The sequence below is a fragment of the Molossus molossus genome, unplaced genomic scaffold (genome assembly GCF_014108415.1).
Source record: "Molossus molossus isolate mMolMol1 unplaced genomic scaffold, mMolMol1.p scaffold_m16_p_4, whole genome shotgun sequence".
In the NCBI taxonomy this organism is placed as follows: domain Eukaryota; kingdom Metazoa; phylum Chordata; class Mammalia; order Chiroptera; family Molossidae; genus Molossus; species Molossus molossus.
Genome location: NW_023425377.1, coordinates 85411111 through 85427003, shown reverse-complemented (window position 1 = coordinate 85427003; position 15893 = coordinate 85411111). Strand labels below are relative to the sequence as shown.

Genomic DNA, 15893 nt, shown 5'->3' with positions numbered 1-15893 from the left:
AGTCACAGTTCAGAGTGGGGAGCTGGCTGCCGAGTGTGGTTCCTGGGCAGACGCTTGGGGGATGCGCCTGCCTCCCTAACGGCTGTGCAGAACCAACACTGAGTACTACTTTTCCTTTCCACCTTTTCTTGGTGTGAAAATGAAAATCCTCTTCCTATTTCTTTCAGTTAGCAGAAACAGGTACTCATGTAGGTCTTCCATAAAAGCAAAGTGGCGCAATGCCAACTTTTGAAAGGTGGGGAACATCTGTCCTAGAAGATGATCAGCAGTCAGGGGGGACAGTGATGCCGGGAGGAGGGACAGGAGGGGAGCAGAGCCGTGTGTGGCTTCCAACAGGGAGGCTTCCCAGAGGAGGTGACCTTTGAGCAAGGATCTGAGGGACGGAGGGAGCCAGTCCCACTAACTTCTGGAGGAGACTGTGCCAGGAAGAGGGAACAGCCACGGGCAAGGCCTGGAGCTAAGAGAGGGCCTCCGTGTTTGAGGAGCAGCCAGGAGGCTGAAATGAGCATGGGCCCTGGGCCGCTTCTGTAGCTCACCTGCCCGGGGGCCTTGCCTTCGTCTTCCTTCTTGAAAACATATTGAAACAGCTTTACTGAGAAATGGCTTACATAGTGTACCATTCACCCATTTGGAGTGTACAGTTCAATGGCTTTTAGGATATTCACAGAGTTGTACCCTCACCGCGATCGATCTTAGAGCATCTTCATTGCCCCACAAAGACTCCTCATCCCTCAGCCTGCTCCCTGTCAGCTCTGCCCCACTTCCCCACACAGGGACATGGCCAGCTGACAGAGCACTGGGTTGAGAGTCCGCTGTGCTAGAACCTGGGGAGGGATGCGGGGCAAACCTCTCGAATCTCACCTTCGGGCCTGGATAACATGAATGAGGGCAGGAGGGACCTCTCAAAGTCCCTTTCCAGCGAGCAATGATGCTAAAAAAAAAAAAAAAAAAAAAAGTGGGGGAATCTCAGAGAAATGTGGGCAGCAGCAATCTTGAATGATTAGGTTAGACACTCATGTGAGAGATACAGACTCTAAGTATCACGGGAACTTTGAGCTCCAGGAAAGACTGCAGTGAATTGGTCTTCAAAGATCTTTTCTGTTCCTTAAGACTTCTAAGGAGAGGAAGCCTACATGTCTCACAAATGGTGTCTTCTCATGTCCGGTGTCTCTGAGTCTGGGGAGAGAGTGAGATGAAAGAGACCCAGAGAAGGACACCTGGGGGTGACACCTGTAGGCTGTTCCACTTCTGGTGTGATTACGGGTGAGTCACCCTTTCTGAACCTCAACTCTTTATCCATAAAACTTACGCACAAGGACCCAATTGGTTCTGGACCCAGTGGGAGGTGCTCGGCCGGTCGGGACACCCCGAGGAGTTCAGGGAGTAGTTTTCACTCCTCTCCCAGCTGGAGGTAAAGCTTGGGTCTGGCCTGACCCAGTAGAGCCGAGTCCTCTCTGATTCCCGGGCCTTCTTGCACCTTCAGACCCCACGTGCCCCAGGCTGCCAGCCCCTGGAGCTCAGGAGCCGACCAGCTGTAAACCTGCCCATCTCTGACAACATGGGGCCATTGCCACGTCTGCTGTTGCTGGGACCCCGCCAGTAATGACCGAGCACTTTGAGTCCTTCCCTGCTTGCCCCTTGAAACTGTCCCCTAGAAGAAAAGGTGATGCCTCCTGTTTTGAGTTGTGAAGCTCCCAGCATGGACCACCCAGGCCTGGCTTCACACCTGCTCTGCACACAGCCCTTAACCTCTTTGAGCCTCAGGGGTTCTCAGGTGTAAACCACAGCTGATAACCCCTGCCTCAGGGGTTTGGTCAGGAGCCCGTGGAATGTACTGGACCTTGGCACAAAGAGGCACTCTGTTACGGTGGCTCACATTCTCACTCTTAACCAGCATTGCCCACTGTCCTCAGGAAGGATCTCGTTTGGCAAAGCCATTTTACCTGGCAGCCTTTTCTCATCCAGGGCCACCCAGCACTGAGAATTCGGGCTGAGGGGTCATGGACCACTTCTGAGTCAGCCCACACACAGGCCTGTGCCAACCTCACCTGCTCAGCAGCCCTGCCTCCTCCCACCGCACTGCTCACCTGAGCTCCCATGCGCCTAGCAGTGCTGCCGCTCCGTCCAGGAGCATGGCTGTGAGCAGAGGCAGGGAGGCTGGACTGTCCACAGTGAGGACAATGGTTCTGGCTAATCAAGGGCTGGCACCCTCAGGGACTCAGTGGCCCCAGGTAAAGCAACCCAAAATCCACTGAGCTGGAAAAATGTCAAGGGTCTGGATGGCCACATCATTTCTCACACTGTGGCAGGCAGGACCAAACCTGACTCCAGCCTTTTAAAAAGATTTTTTCAGCTTGTAAATGACTGTAACTTTCTGAGTCGCTTCCTACACCAAACCTGCAGCCCGTCACAGGTCTGACAGGTCAGGGGACAGGATGAGGAGGCAGCCGCGACCTTTGGTCTTTGCCTTGAGAAGGCTGATCTCAGTCTGCACCATTTGCAGACTCTTAGAATCCAGGCAGGTCCCTCCTCTTCCTACTGATGTGCTTAGAGAGACTGAGCTGGGAGAGCCCCTGACCCTGGCTGCAGGCTGCTCCTCCCATGGTAGTGCACAATTTCATGAGGGAGTCATGTTGGTTAGGCTTCTGTTGAAGCAAAATATTCTATGTAAGTCTAATGGTCAATGATAATGCATCACACAAACTCACTTCATGCATCTGCATTGAGCAGCGGCCTGCGTCAGGCTCTGTGCTAGCCTCTGAGGGTAGAGAGATGGCGTCTCTGCCCTCCTGGGGCCAACTTTTTAGTGGAGACAGGCAATGACAGGTAATCAGTAAATTATACCAATTCAAATATAATTGAGCATATATATATATGTGTATATATAAAATATTATATCTCGAGAGAATAAATATATATATATATACACCATATAATATATAAGTATATATATACCATATATTATACGATATATATCTAGTGGCCCAGAGGAGGCACAGAGAGAGAATATAATATGTAGCCAACACGTCTTTGGTACTATAGACTTGTGTGTATATATTATAGTCACGTGCCACATAGTGATATTTTGGTCAATAGTCTACATGTAAGACGGTGGTCCAGTAAAACCATACTGGACCTGAAAGTTGCTATCACCTAGTGACATTATAGCTGTTGTAACATTGTAGCATTAACTCCTGTGTGTGTGTGAGATGCTGGTGGAAACATACCTACTGCGCTCCCAGTGGTATAAAAGTGTAGTGATACAATGATGTACAGTACGTAATATTTGATAATGGCAATAAACAGCTGTGTTAGTGGCTTATGCATTTACTGCACTACACTTTTTATCATTGTTTTAGAGTATACTCTTCCTACTTATATAACAACGAGTTGGCTCTAAGACAGTACATCGGCAGCAGCCTCATATGTCTTGTGTTGACCATGTCTCTCGGTTGCATCATTTCCTTTTGTGCTTGATGTAATGTCTTGCTGTTCTATACAGTTACATGCTGTACAGGCCTGTCGCCTGGGAGCAGTAGGCTGTCCCCTAAGGCCTGGGTGTGCCATAGGCTGTACCACCTAGGCTTGTGTAAGCGCGCTCTGTGATGTTCACACAGTGATGCAATCCTCTCTCTCAGAACCTACCCCCATTGTTAAGCAGCGCATGAGTGTATATATTCAATATGTATACATACACTGTATATATTTTTTCTCTGTATATCTGTATATTTTATATATATGGTACAGTATGTGTATGTTTCAGAGATGTGCCTGTATGTTTTATCTCATAGTTCACTGAACCCTCCAAATCCACATTTTACCCATGGTTCACAAAAAATAAGCTAAGGCCAGGTCTGTTTGTACCAGAGCCCATGTTCTTTCCAGGGTGTCTCAAAGCCTCTGCTAAAATGCAGTCACTCTGGGAACATCAGGGCATTGAAGTTGGTCAGCCATCTGCTCTAACACGAGAGTGGACTTACTGGAACATTCCAGTGACAGCAGACAGCCTTCTTCCTGGTGTGTTCCAGGCCAACCAGGATGCAGGCATCCATGGTGCTGGTGCCATGCTGGCTGAGTGGTTGACATTTGTTCTGGAATCTCTGAAGTTTGCCTTTATCCAGCTGGCTGGATAGATGGCATTTTGATGGTTCTGACAGCATCTTAGAGAGAAGAGAAAAGTGAAGCAGAGAGGCTGGATTTAACCTGCTTCCTGCTGGTGTTATTGGTGGATGTGTGGTGTCCACCAGTGGAAGTGGGGGATCCCTTTTCCCACTGTGTACTGGGGCAAACTTAGAATTTTCTAAGATTCGCATGGGGGGATGAGTGATTTTTATTGGCATGGAATTACAACCCTGTATTTCCAAAGTCCCGTTTCCCTTGGTCCTGGAAGAGGTGCAGCTGGGGATTCAGCAGAGCTAGAAGCAAAGCCAGTGTCCAGAGTTTCCATTCCCTGGTGGAGCTGGGTCCAGCACAGCATCAGGCTAGTTCCAGTCCATCAGTCCATTGTGTGGGGTCCACATGGCCACGAGCCATGGGGGTGAATGCAGAGGAGCTCAGTCCCTGCATCAAGAGAGCCAGGAGCCTAGCATGCAAGAGACAAGAGCACGAACTCCTTTGTCTAGGAGTTTGAATATCTCAAATCTTCCCATGGCCATGCCTACTCTGGCCAATGACCTGTTCCCAGGTGACTTGACAGGCAAGTGCCAGACTTTACTGGGCATGTACCTATTTGGCCTTCCCTTTGCTCTTTTCCAGTTATTTAATAACTAGTGACAACGATGTCACTGAGTCCTTTAAGTGCCAGTGTTTGACCTTGAAGATATGTACCTTCCTGTATTGTCCACTACATGGGGAAACACCAGGGTCCATCAGAAGGCAGAGGGAGTGGGGAGGAAATGTGAGCAAGTCTTCGTTGTGGTTTCTGCGGGAAGGAACGGGTAGGGCAGTGGGAGCAGTTTTAGGATTGGCTGGTCCAAAAAATTTTAGGAGGATCTGGGGGCACTGGGGGTGCTCCTAGTTTTCTGGCACCTGGCCCTGTGGGGATTACAGCAGGAAGCTGGTGGCCTGGGAGGGCCAGAGCCCAGTCAAGGAGCTGTGGGGTGTGGGCTCTGGATCAATTTGTTTGCACGGAAAAGGCAACAGAGGCTTACAGTTTGTAGGAATTTGCTAACCCTGGGAGGGGTGGTCCCTCCAGAGTCAGCAAAGCCCCAGATGTCAAGGCATCAGAATAAAAGACACACTTCCTGCAGTAACCTGAGACAAATCCTTTCGCCTCCCCGAGTCTTGGTTTTCTCTTCTGTAAAACGGGCACCAGCAGACATTCCAGTGGATTATTATGAGGTTAAATGAAATAACAGGTGCAAAGTATCTGGAATTATGCCAGCTGCACTGGACACATTCAATAAGTATTAGTTCCTCTTCATTCCTGTCTTCTACCTTCAAGGTTTTTTCCTGAAGGAGAATGGAAACTCCTGGAGAATTCCCTTCCCCACACCCAGGGACGATGGTGGGAGGCTGTGACGGCTGGTGGCTCACGGGCCCCTTTCCCTATGGGCCCACTTGGGAATAATCTGAGGATCGCTGTGGACTCTTTCCTGGGAAAAATACCCACACGGTTCTGCACATGGTTTCAGAAGGACCGGACCCAATCACAGCCCTGCCCTTGGGGAGCTCACATGCATCAGGGGATATTTGAACTGGAAAAAAAAAAAAGGAACAAGTGAGAGATAAAGTATATCAAGATGGAAGGAAATAAGTGAGACATGGATGGTGGGAGAGAGCTCTCGGGGCTGGCCGTCTCCAGTGTGGGGGTCAGGGGTGGCCTGGCTGCGGAGCTGACCTTTGAGTAAAGGTCTGGGTGGAAGGGCACATCAGACAGAGGGAACAGCAAGCGTGTGTGCCCAGAGCACATCCGGGCAGAGGACGTGTGAGGAGCTGGTGTGCAGGGCGACCTCAGCGAGGGCGCGGGGCCACGTCATGCAGGGCCTGGAGTGGGACATGGATGCCGTGAGAGGAGCTTAAATTTGAGCCCACTGGAGAGCCAGACTACAGAAGACAAGCAGCAAATGGACAGGCTACATTTGGAATTTCAAAGCAATGGGGCCTGAAGGCCTTCCAAGGACTGTGACATTAGCTGCATGAAATGGCGTAGGGGCCAGGAGAGGCAAGCTGAGCTCAGGTGTAGACTACGTGAACGACGTCAGTGGCTTAACACAACTTGGATCCCTTTCTTGCCTGCTGCTACAGGGGAGCAGCCTCTTCTTGGAGCCTGGGAGAATATCCTCTTCTGTCTGGAAGTGACACGTTTCGCTGGCCAAAGCCTGTCCCTAGCCACAGGGCTGACTGCATTTCCTCCCAGAGGAAAGGCATGGAAATCCAGCGGCTACTGACAGTCTACCTTCTGGGAGGCCACATGGAGGGACATTCTTTAGCTTGGTCCCTTTGGCTGTACGGTGATCAGAGCCGATGCAGGGAAACCATGAGGAGGCCATTCCAACAATCCTGGCAAGACGTGGAGCAGAGGCATCACTACCTTTGTGCTCACTGGGACGCTCAGACGGGGCCTCCCAGGGGTGGGCCTTCAGCTTGGGAGACCCACACATTTGACACCTTTGACTTCATCCGTGCTCACAGAGAGGATCAGAAGGCTGATAGGTGATAACCAGAATCAATAAGAATCTGACGTAGAAATCTGAATGCTAATTCCTTCATCTGTGGGTGTGGATGAGGAGATATACCTTTCCCAGTTATTAAAAAAAGGAACCTGAGTTTTGGACATAGGCAGAACTGTGTTCAAACCCTTGTTCTGTGATTTCTTGACTACTTGATGTGGAAAAATTACTAGTCTGCAAGCCTCAGTCTTTTCATCTTAAAATCAGCTCAGTACCTCGTAGGGAAGAAGAACTGAGTTAATATTTGTCAGGTGCACAGAGTCTGGGCCAAGGTAGCTGCTCAATGGAGGGAAGGTAGGATTGTTATTGAAAACTTACTAAAGATTGTCAGATGACATAATAAGCCTGGATCCAGAGCCAATAAAGAGACATTTCATATAAATATGGCAAGACAATGGTACAACAGAGATTACCATTGCAGTGCCAGATTTTAATTCTGTCCCCTCGGGCCATCTCCCTTATGTTAAAGAGCTTCTCCTCCCAGCAGAGTGAGGTGTAATTTTTCAGAGGCCAGCTTCTCTGAGACGTCCCCCTCCTCCCTCCCCATGTTTACAGCGGGCCACTTTGATTGGCCTTGGGTTCTTCCTGATCACCTCAGCCACGCACGAATGTCAGTCCGGAGGGTACATCCGCAGCTGGTGGGTGCCATTTCTATTCTGACCCTTCCTAAGGGTCGGTCTGGAAATGTCAGGGTGTCTTAAGGTTACCCCACATGATAGTCTCACGTGGGGATACCATCCAATTCAAACACAGAAACATAACAACAGTGAAGTTTGCAAAAGAGTGCGCTCAGAGAAAACCTTAGACCAGTGACATTCACCCTTGTTCATCTCCTGGCACACAGAAACTAATTACTAAAATTCTGCGGCACACCAAAAAATTTATTTTTTTTGCCCATCTAACAAAACAAATAGGTATAATTTTGATTCATTCACCCCAGACGCCTATTGTTGTGTTGGCTGTTGTCATTCTTCTATTTGACGATTTAAGGAAAAGAGGTCAGTGCCCATGACTGAATAGTTAGGTATTGCATGTTTTAAAAACTTGTGGCACACCCGTGTGCCGCAGCACACTGGTGGAAAATCCCCGCCTTAGACCTGTAAGTGTATTTTCAGTGCAGGTTTTAAAAAGAGATTGATTTCTTTGTTGCTGTTACTTCAGACTTACAGAATCTATTTCTAAAAAGCGAGCTTTGCCCAGCAATACGGGGTTGGGATGCAGGAGAACCTCATGGGGCTCTTCCAATTGGTAGTGATTCACACCAAGCTTTTCAGGAAGGATGGTTGATCTGACCAGTGGTGTGCTGGTAAATGTTTAACAACTGGCTCTTCGCAGAAAGCGGGGAACCCTGATTTTTAACATTAGCCAATTTCTGTGGTATAAAGATGGCCACCATGCTCATTTTAAGGCTCCAACATGACCACAGCCAGCCCACAAAATGTTTGCAGATTTACCAATTGGACCTGAGAAGCCAGGAGAAGCCAGCTCCAGCACACCGATCCTGTCTGAGGAGTGAGATGATCCCAGCTTGCAGTGTTAGCGTTCTTGCTTACTACCTGTGTTACCTTGGCCAAGCTACTTAAGTCTTTGATCCTGACTCATAGATGGCATCCATGAGGGTTGTTTATTTCCCCTTGGTTGCCTGCTTAGTAAAGTACCTTTGCGCCATCACCCCTCGCTGTGTGCCTGGGTGGAGGTGAAGACAGGAGACAGACGGTGATGCTTAAAGAGCCATGCACACAGCTATATTATCTTTTCCTCGGAGCGTTTCCAAGAAGAGCCTGGGCTTTGTAAAAGTGTGGGAAGATAGGGGGAATTTTGATAGGTGGACAGGGAAGAACTACCCATCTAAAAGGAAATGTGGGAAATACACAGTGGGAAATTATTATTTTTTTAAATATATTTTCATTGATTTTTTTTTTTTTTTGAGAGAAAGGAAGGGAGAGAGAGACAGACAGAAACATTGATGTGAAAGAGAAACATCAATCTGCTGCCTCCTGCACGCCCCCCACTGGGGATGAAGCCCACAATCAGGGCATGTGCCCTGACCCAAAATTGAACCGGCACCTCTCAGTCCATGGGACCATACTCAGTCCACTGAGCCATACTGGCTGGGCCACAATGGGAAATTAAAAAGCAGATGGTAGAATTCCCCCCAAACGTTAGCGTCAGTGGTCGGGAGGGAGGAGGTGAGGCATGACAGAGGAGATGTTGACCTTGCATGCAGGTCTACAAATCGCCAGTTGAGCATGTTTCTTGGTTTTGGGAATCTCTAGGGGACCAATCCAGTGGGGTACACCTATCAGTTAGGTGAGCATGCAATGTCAGAACATAGCTGTGGCCACATCTAAGTTTAACTTCACTTTCAGTTTCCTCACCTGTGAATGTGGGTAGTAGCCTAGCATGGCAAGGATGCCATAACTGCCGTAACTGCCGTAACTAATGATCAAGTGTGGAGGACAGGGCGGGTCCAAATGTCAAATGTCACACAGAGTCAGGAGTTCACAGAAGCAGTCTCAATGCTGCACTTAAGAATTGGTTGACCGCCTCAATGAGAGCTCCCCAATGGGGGTGAGGGACAGGAGTAAAGGGGAGGTGGAAGATGAAGGGAGCAGGACATCACCCTTAAGCAGGTTGGAGCAGAGACAGGTGGGACTGCACTGGGAGAGGACACAGGGTCCAGGCAGCTACTCTTTGTAAGATGGGAGGATCTTGACCATGAGATGGGAAGGAGCCAGGGGAGAGGGATCTGTGATTCCCTGCAGTGCTGACTTTCCCTACCCCTGCCCTTCCCTGTACTTAGTACGTGTGTGTCCAATTTCTATTCTTAAGGGTTTTCCCATCGTGTGCTTCAGTGGTGGGATTGAACACTTTGTGGCAGAGGGTGGAGAGGGCAGCTGGTGACAGACCTGGGCAGGCATATCCCACTCTATGAAACAAAGTCCTGCAGTTGACCCCACCCAGTCTTACTCAGCAGCAGTCTCGTAGTCATCTATAGATACTCCCGTCGGTTCTCAGAGCACTCCTCACACCCACATACTGCGTTCTCCCTCCTAGATGCTCAGACATTCTGGTTTCTCCTTCACGTTCCCTTTTCTGGTGGAGTGTCAGGGCTGCCATACACTGGACCTTCAGTGCAGCCCTGGTCCATTCTGAGCCATGGCCCTGCCTTCTACTTGCCAGATCTCAGCCTCCCTATGTTACCCTAATAGCTGGGCCCTCCTGCTGTCCCTGATCCCTCCTACTGTATCATAGCCTCCTGTGTCTTCTACATTATCTGCCCCCATCCTTCAATTTTAGAGTCCTGTCCTTTCTCAGACCCCCTATTACTATGCTTCTCGTATGATGGCCACACCCACTTTATAAATTTGTTTCTGACTGGCCACAGTTCAACTGACAGTGATCCTTGGATATTGCAGTAACACCACCAAATTGGGCCTTCTCAGATGATTACCTGTCTTTAGGGTGTGGCCCATCCTGCTCTGTTCTGTTGGCCATAGATGAGGCCTTTCCATTCCTAGAAACCTTAGATCCCAGGTTTGGTGATCAGAGCCCAAAGGCCCTCTCCTAAGCCTTTCTCAGGGGAGTGGTCCCCAGGAGGCTCCAGTTTAGTGACTACCTAGCTGGTTAGGCTGGCTCCAGTTAGCTCAGTGGGCCAGCTGCAAGCCCTACCTCCTGGTCTGCACCAAGAGAAGTGAGCAGGCTGTGAAGGTCACTGCCCAGAACTTGTCACAGCCAAACGTGAAGTGTTTAACAATTTCTAGCCTGATATTTGGAATGCAGAAAGCAATGGAGCCGTAGCTGGAAGAGAATCATATATGCCCCCAGGCCCATCCAAGAATTTCACTGGGGTTCACGAGGCCACTTCCACAGCTGGTTTTTATGAGCTTGGCTCTTGGCCAGGATGATGCATTGACTTTTGGATTGACCTCAGGCAAGACAGAAATCTTCCAAGTGAGCCACTGCAGAGAGGGAAAACCCTGCACTTCCTTACTCTGTAATGGAATACACTGCGGGCCTTTGAAGATTAATCACTTAACAGAGGGAAAGTGATCTCAGTTAATTCTATTGGCGTCACCTCTTTCTTTGTGGCTTGAATGTTACTCTCCTGAAGAAGGTGGAGTAGAATTCAAATTTGGTTTTAGCTCCATAATCAAGGGCTTCTCTCAGATATCCATGGGTGATATATTTCTTGTTCACTCTTGGAAAAAGTTTCAAATCCTCTGTGCCCAGCATGCCTAGACTTTCTTTGCTCTCCCCTCACCCAGCCCCTTCTAAGACAATGTCTTCAGGGTCCATTAGTACAGTGGTTACTTTCAAGGCCACTGGAATCAGACTCCAAATTTGAATCTTGACATCCTGATTTAACTTCTTTTTTTCAATTTTATTTTGTGTTAATCCTCACCCGGGAATATTATTTCATTGATTTTTAGAGAGACTGGAAGAGAGGGAGGGAGGGAGAGAGAGAAACACCAATGTGAGAGAAACACATCAATTGGTTGCCTCCCACATGACCCCGATGGGGGACCGGGATCAAACCTGCAACTTAGGTCCATGTCTTTGACTAGGAATCAAACCTGAGACCCTTTGGTCCACAGGCCGATGTTCCAAATGCTGACCCAAACCGGCCAGGGCCTGATTCATCTTCTTGCCAGATGTATGATCTTTGAAAAATAGCTTGTTTCTCCATCTAAAAAAATGTGATTAGAGTACTGTATTAGTTTGCTAGGGCTGCTGTAACAAAATACCACAGACTGGGGAGCAAAGCACCAGAAATCTATCCTCTCATAGTTCTAGAGTCTAGAAATTGAAGATCAAGGTTTTGGTAGGGTTGGTTTCTCCTGAGGCCTTTCGCCTTGGCTCATAGACGGCCGTCTTCCCATTCAGCTTGGGTGGGATTTCCCTCTGATTACTAAGGGTTCGTAGTACCTCCTAGATATAAAACTATTAACGTCAAGAAATTAGTTCACAGAGAGAGAGGTGATATCACAGAGACGTTTAAAAGGAACTCTCCAAAGATGCTCCAGTGTTGGTAATAAGCCTGGTATATACTATCGTGATTGTACATTTCCTGCACTCCAGGAACCTACAACCTAAGTCATGTGACTCCTAAAGGGACCCATTTCCCTCCCTGCCCCAACCCAGCAGACAACATGAACACAGGAGGCTAAAAGGTTAGCATAACCCCTGTGACGTGGTGGCAGAGCATGCATGCCCTCAGCAGATGCTGGTGGAAGTGCCCTGTGTGTGCAAAGGGCAAAGCAGGGCACATAAGTACTATGTTCAGAACTTTCCAGAAAAGTGAGAGGAAAGTCATTAGATCTTTTCAAGATTGGCTTCTATGGAGAATTTGGGATTGTTTCTCCCATGTTGGTTTTCAATCTCGGTTATTATTACAAAATCAACACATACTCATTGTAACAGTTAATCATCCCGGGTATGTCTATACTTACAGTAACGTACTGGTTTTTGTTATCACTCTATAATGTTCTGCAAGCTGCCAACTGGAGCATCTTCTTGAAATGTTGGAAGAGAGGGGCTATGTGGGAAGGGCAGGTGCAAGGAGGGTGTAAATTGACAGAGGACTTTGATTCTTCCCTGAGGTTTGGAGCGGTGTGGAGAGGCGGGCAGGAGCCTGGGGAAGACAAACAGGAGACTAGAGCTCTGGGGTGGTTTACTTAGTCTCTTGATGAATGGGGCTCCTAGATCTGCCCTTTGAGCTTAAGAGAGAAAATGACTAAGTGACAATGATTTCAGTCTGGAAGAATGTTGTGGGGGAATTGTGCTCTTGAGGGTCGGGCATGTGGCAAGGAGGTGGTTGTCCATGGAACACTATTCAGTTGAATTCTGAAATTTTGGGAAAAAGGAAAAGCAGAAGAGGCGTGAGACGGACTGAGTGAAGATCGCACATGGGGGAATCGAGGGGAATCCAGCGTCTTGCTTGAGAGGAGATTGTAAGGATAATACCTGACTGCTTGCTTGTGGGTGGGTCTGGAGAAACTCCAATAACTATTTATTGTGTTTAGTTTGATTTAGTTACACATATCAAGTAAGTAACATTATAAATAAAATTGCTCTTGGTGATTCAAGTATTATTTGCGATCAGATACATTCACTTGCCCATTGAGAAATATTAGGAATGACATACAGAGGCCTTGGAAACCAAGCTGGTGAGGGGGAAAGGCATCTTCAAACCATGAGTCAGGATGGAATCCAGGGAGGACAGGGCCTCACAAGTCGAGACCTCAGAGAAGGATGAGCAGTGGTTTGTTGGAGAGAGGAACAGGATTGCGGGGAGGCCAAGAGCGAAAAAGGCAGCCAGCAAAACAGACAGGATATCCCAGGGTCCTTGGTCAGAGTGGCCTTCGGGAGCACATAAGGAGGGGAGAAGCTAAGTGGAGGAAGGATCAGTGAAGAGCTCACTGGGGCCTTGAGCGAGCTGATTGAAAAGAAAAGAGTGACTTCAGAGCCTTCCCAAAGGAGATTAGTGTGGCTCTAGGGGCAGTGAGCAAGCTGTCAGCCTTCACCATGAGTGAGCCCCTCAGGGAGCTTCTCTGAGAGCATAGGCTGCTGGTGACAAAGCCTCCATCCCCTGCCACACATCCGTGTGCAAGAAAGATCCCCATAAACTCAAGATTCCTTAACATAGAATAGGCGTGGTCCCTTCCACAGCTGAAGGAATGAACCACTGCAGTGGCCCCAGTTCTCAACCCTCCTGGCGAAGCACACCAGTCTCAGCTTTACTCCTGAGCAGTGAATCCCCAGAAGCTCTGGACTGTGTTGTTGAAACTGAAACTAGATTGCACACGCTGTCAGCTTAGGGAGCAGCTGTGACCTCCAAGTTCAGTTCCTGATTTTGTGTTTTTTTCTCCCTCCTCCTTTAGATCTCGGTGTGTGTGGGCGTCTCCTCAGCTGGCAGCCCTGCTGTGCCCTGCAGTTGACATCCAAGGTTTTGACTGTGTGGGTTTGTGTCTTTCCGGCAGGTGTCTCCTCTGTGACTTCCCTGATGTCCCTGGCTTGGGTGCTAGCCTCCTATCACAAGCTGCTGCGGGACTCCAGGGACGACAAGAAGAGTATGAGCTACAGAGGGGCCCTCATCCACCTCTTCTGGCGCCTCTTCACCATCTCATCCAGAGTTATCTCTTTTGCCCTCTTTGCTTCCATCTTCCAGCTCTACTTCGGGATCTTCGTGGTGGTTCACTGGTGCGCCATGGCCTTCTGGATCATCCATGGCGGAACAGACTTCTGCATGTCCAAGTGGGAGGAGATCCTCTTCAACATGGTGGTAGGGATTGTGTACATTTTCTGCTGGTTTAACGTCAAGGAAGGGCGGACTCGATATCGAATGTTTGCATATTATACGATAGTCTTGACCGAGAATGCTGCCTTGACGTTCCTTTGGTATTTTTACAGAAACCCGGAGACCACTGACTCCTATGCGGTGCCAGCACTGTGTTGTGTCTTTATTAGCTTTGTGGCTGGGATCGCACTGATGCTCTTATATTATGGTGTGCTGCATCCCATGGGGCCACGAGCTAAGATCTTTGCCAGCTCCTGTTGTGCCGAGCTGCTCTGGGGCATCCCTTTGCCCCCCGATGTTGAGCCCATGGCGCCTCAGACCCCTGGGTACCGGGGGACCCAGGTCACGCCTACCAGAGCCGTAACGGAACAACAGGAGGATCTCACGGCTGACACTTGCTTGCCCGTTTTCCAAGTGAGACCCATGGGGCCCTCCACCCCGTCGGGGCGTCCTTACCACCCAGAAGGGCCCCTCATTAAGATTGACATGCCAAGAAAGAGATACCCAGCTTGGGATGCTCATTTTGTAGACAGGAGGTTGAGAAGGACTATTAACATTCTGCAGTACGTCACCCCCACCGCGGTAGGCATTCGGTATCGAGATGGACCGCTCCTTTATGAGTTGCTACAGTATGAGTCTTCACTCTAAGAGCGTCTTGACCCAAGTTGAGAAGGGGACCTTAAGTTGGTTTGCGGTAAACACCGCTTGCAAGAAATATAACTCTCCCTTCCCCCAATACACAAAATCACAACCACCACCACCATCACCACCACCACTGCTACAAAAATCAAAAAAAGAAAATAATAAGTCACAACCCCTTCAGATAAGCTTTCTTTCCAGTCGCTGTATGTATACAAAGATATTCTCTATGTTTTGTAAGTAAAAACAAAAAGAAGACCTTTCTTTTGTTTTTTACACATAAAAAACAGTATTGAAAATCCCACACTATTGTTCATAGGGTGGAGAAGGAGGAGCTGTCTCCACTCCAAAAGAAAAAAAAAAATGTTTTATACCTTACACCAAGTGTAGATCATTTATGGGATTGGTGCTGATTGAAAGAACAAAACAAAACAAAACAACAAAACAAACACAAACAAACAAACCTTCAACTGCCTTATGCCCTTAGGTGCTGAGTTTCATTAAGTACTGTCACCGTTTTCTCATGCAAAACTCTCTGGTGGTTTTGGCACCAAGAGAGGGGAAATTGAACAATCAAATGAAACAAATCTAGAAACAAAACGAAAACCAACCGACAAATAAAACACAAAGCAATCATTCTTCCTATCTGATTATTTGTATTGAAGAAAACCAATTGACCAAAATCAAAGGCATAGAAACCCCAATCTCTTTTCGATTTCTCTCCCTCCTTTCCTGTCCTTAACCCCCCAACTCAACAGCGCCTTCTAGGGGCCAATGGCCATTTGGAGCTCAAATGGCTGGGAAAGCTCCCTGAAGGCTGACCTTGTGCCACTTTAGCATTCACCTAGCATGATCACCTTTGTGTCCTGGTGAAGAGCAAAACAGAATAGATCAAAAAAGCCACCCCAATAATTTGATAAGAACAGGAAATTCTAAAGCAAATTAAAGGAGATGTCCATCTATTTAATCACAGAAAATCAGTAATAATAAAACTCAGCATAGTAGCAAAAAGAATGACATCAATTTAAAGGCACAATACTTAATCAGTGACTGGCAAACACGATTTTGGTCTGTCATTTTAAGGCCGTGAAAGGTGTACATTTATCACATGTGATATTGTGTAAGGCCTCTTCCGTTTCCATTTGGTGGGAAGCCTTAAATTGATCTGGAAAGAGTTCTTCATTTTTTCATTTGTGCTTTTTAAAAATATTAACACAGAGGAAAATTAGAAAAATATATATATATACATATATATGTGTATATATATGTATGTATATGTATAT

General features: G+C 48.0%; 1 protein-coding gene across 1 annotated transcript in view; it reads left to right on the top strand.

Moving 5' to 3' along the window:
• XKR6 (XK related 6) overlaps positions 1-15621 on the top strand; it is a 253894-nt gene extending 238273 nt beyond the window's left edge. Inside the window, exon 3 of the mRNA XM_036240694.1 lies at positions 13655-15621. Coding sequence (XP_036096587.1) covers positions 13655-14619 — 965 coding nt within the window. The 3' untranslated portion in view covers positions 14620-15621. The remainder of the gene's footprint in view (positions 1-13654) is intronic.
• Positions 15622-15893: the final 272 nt, after the last annotated feature.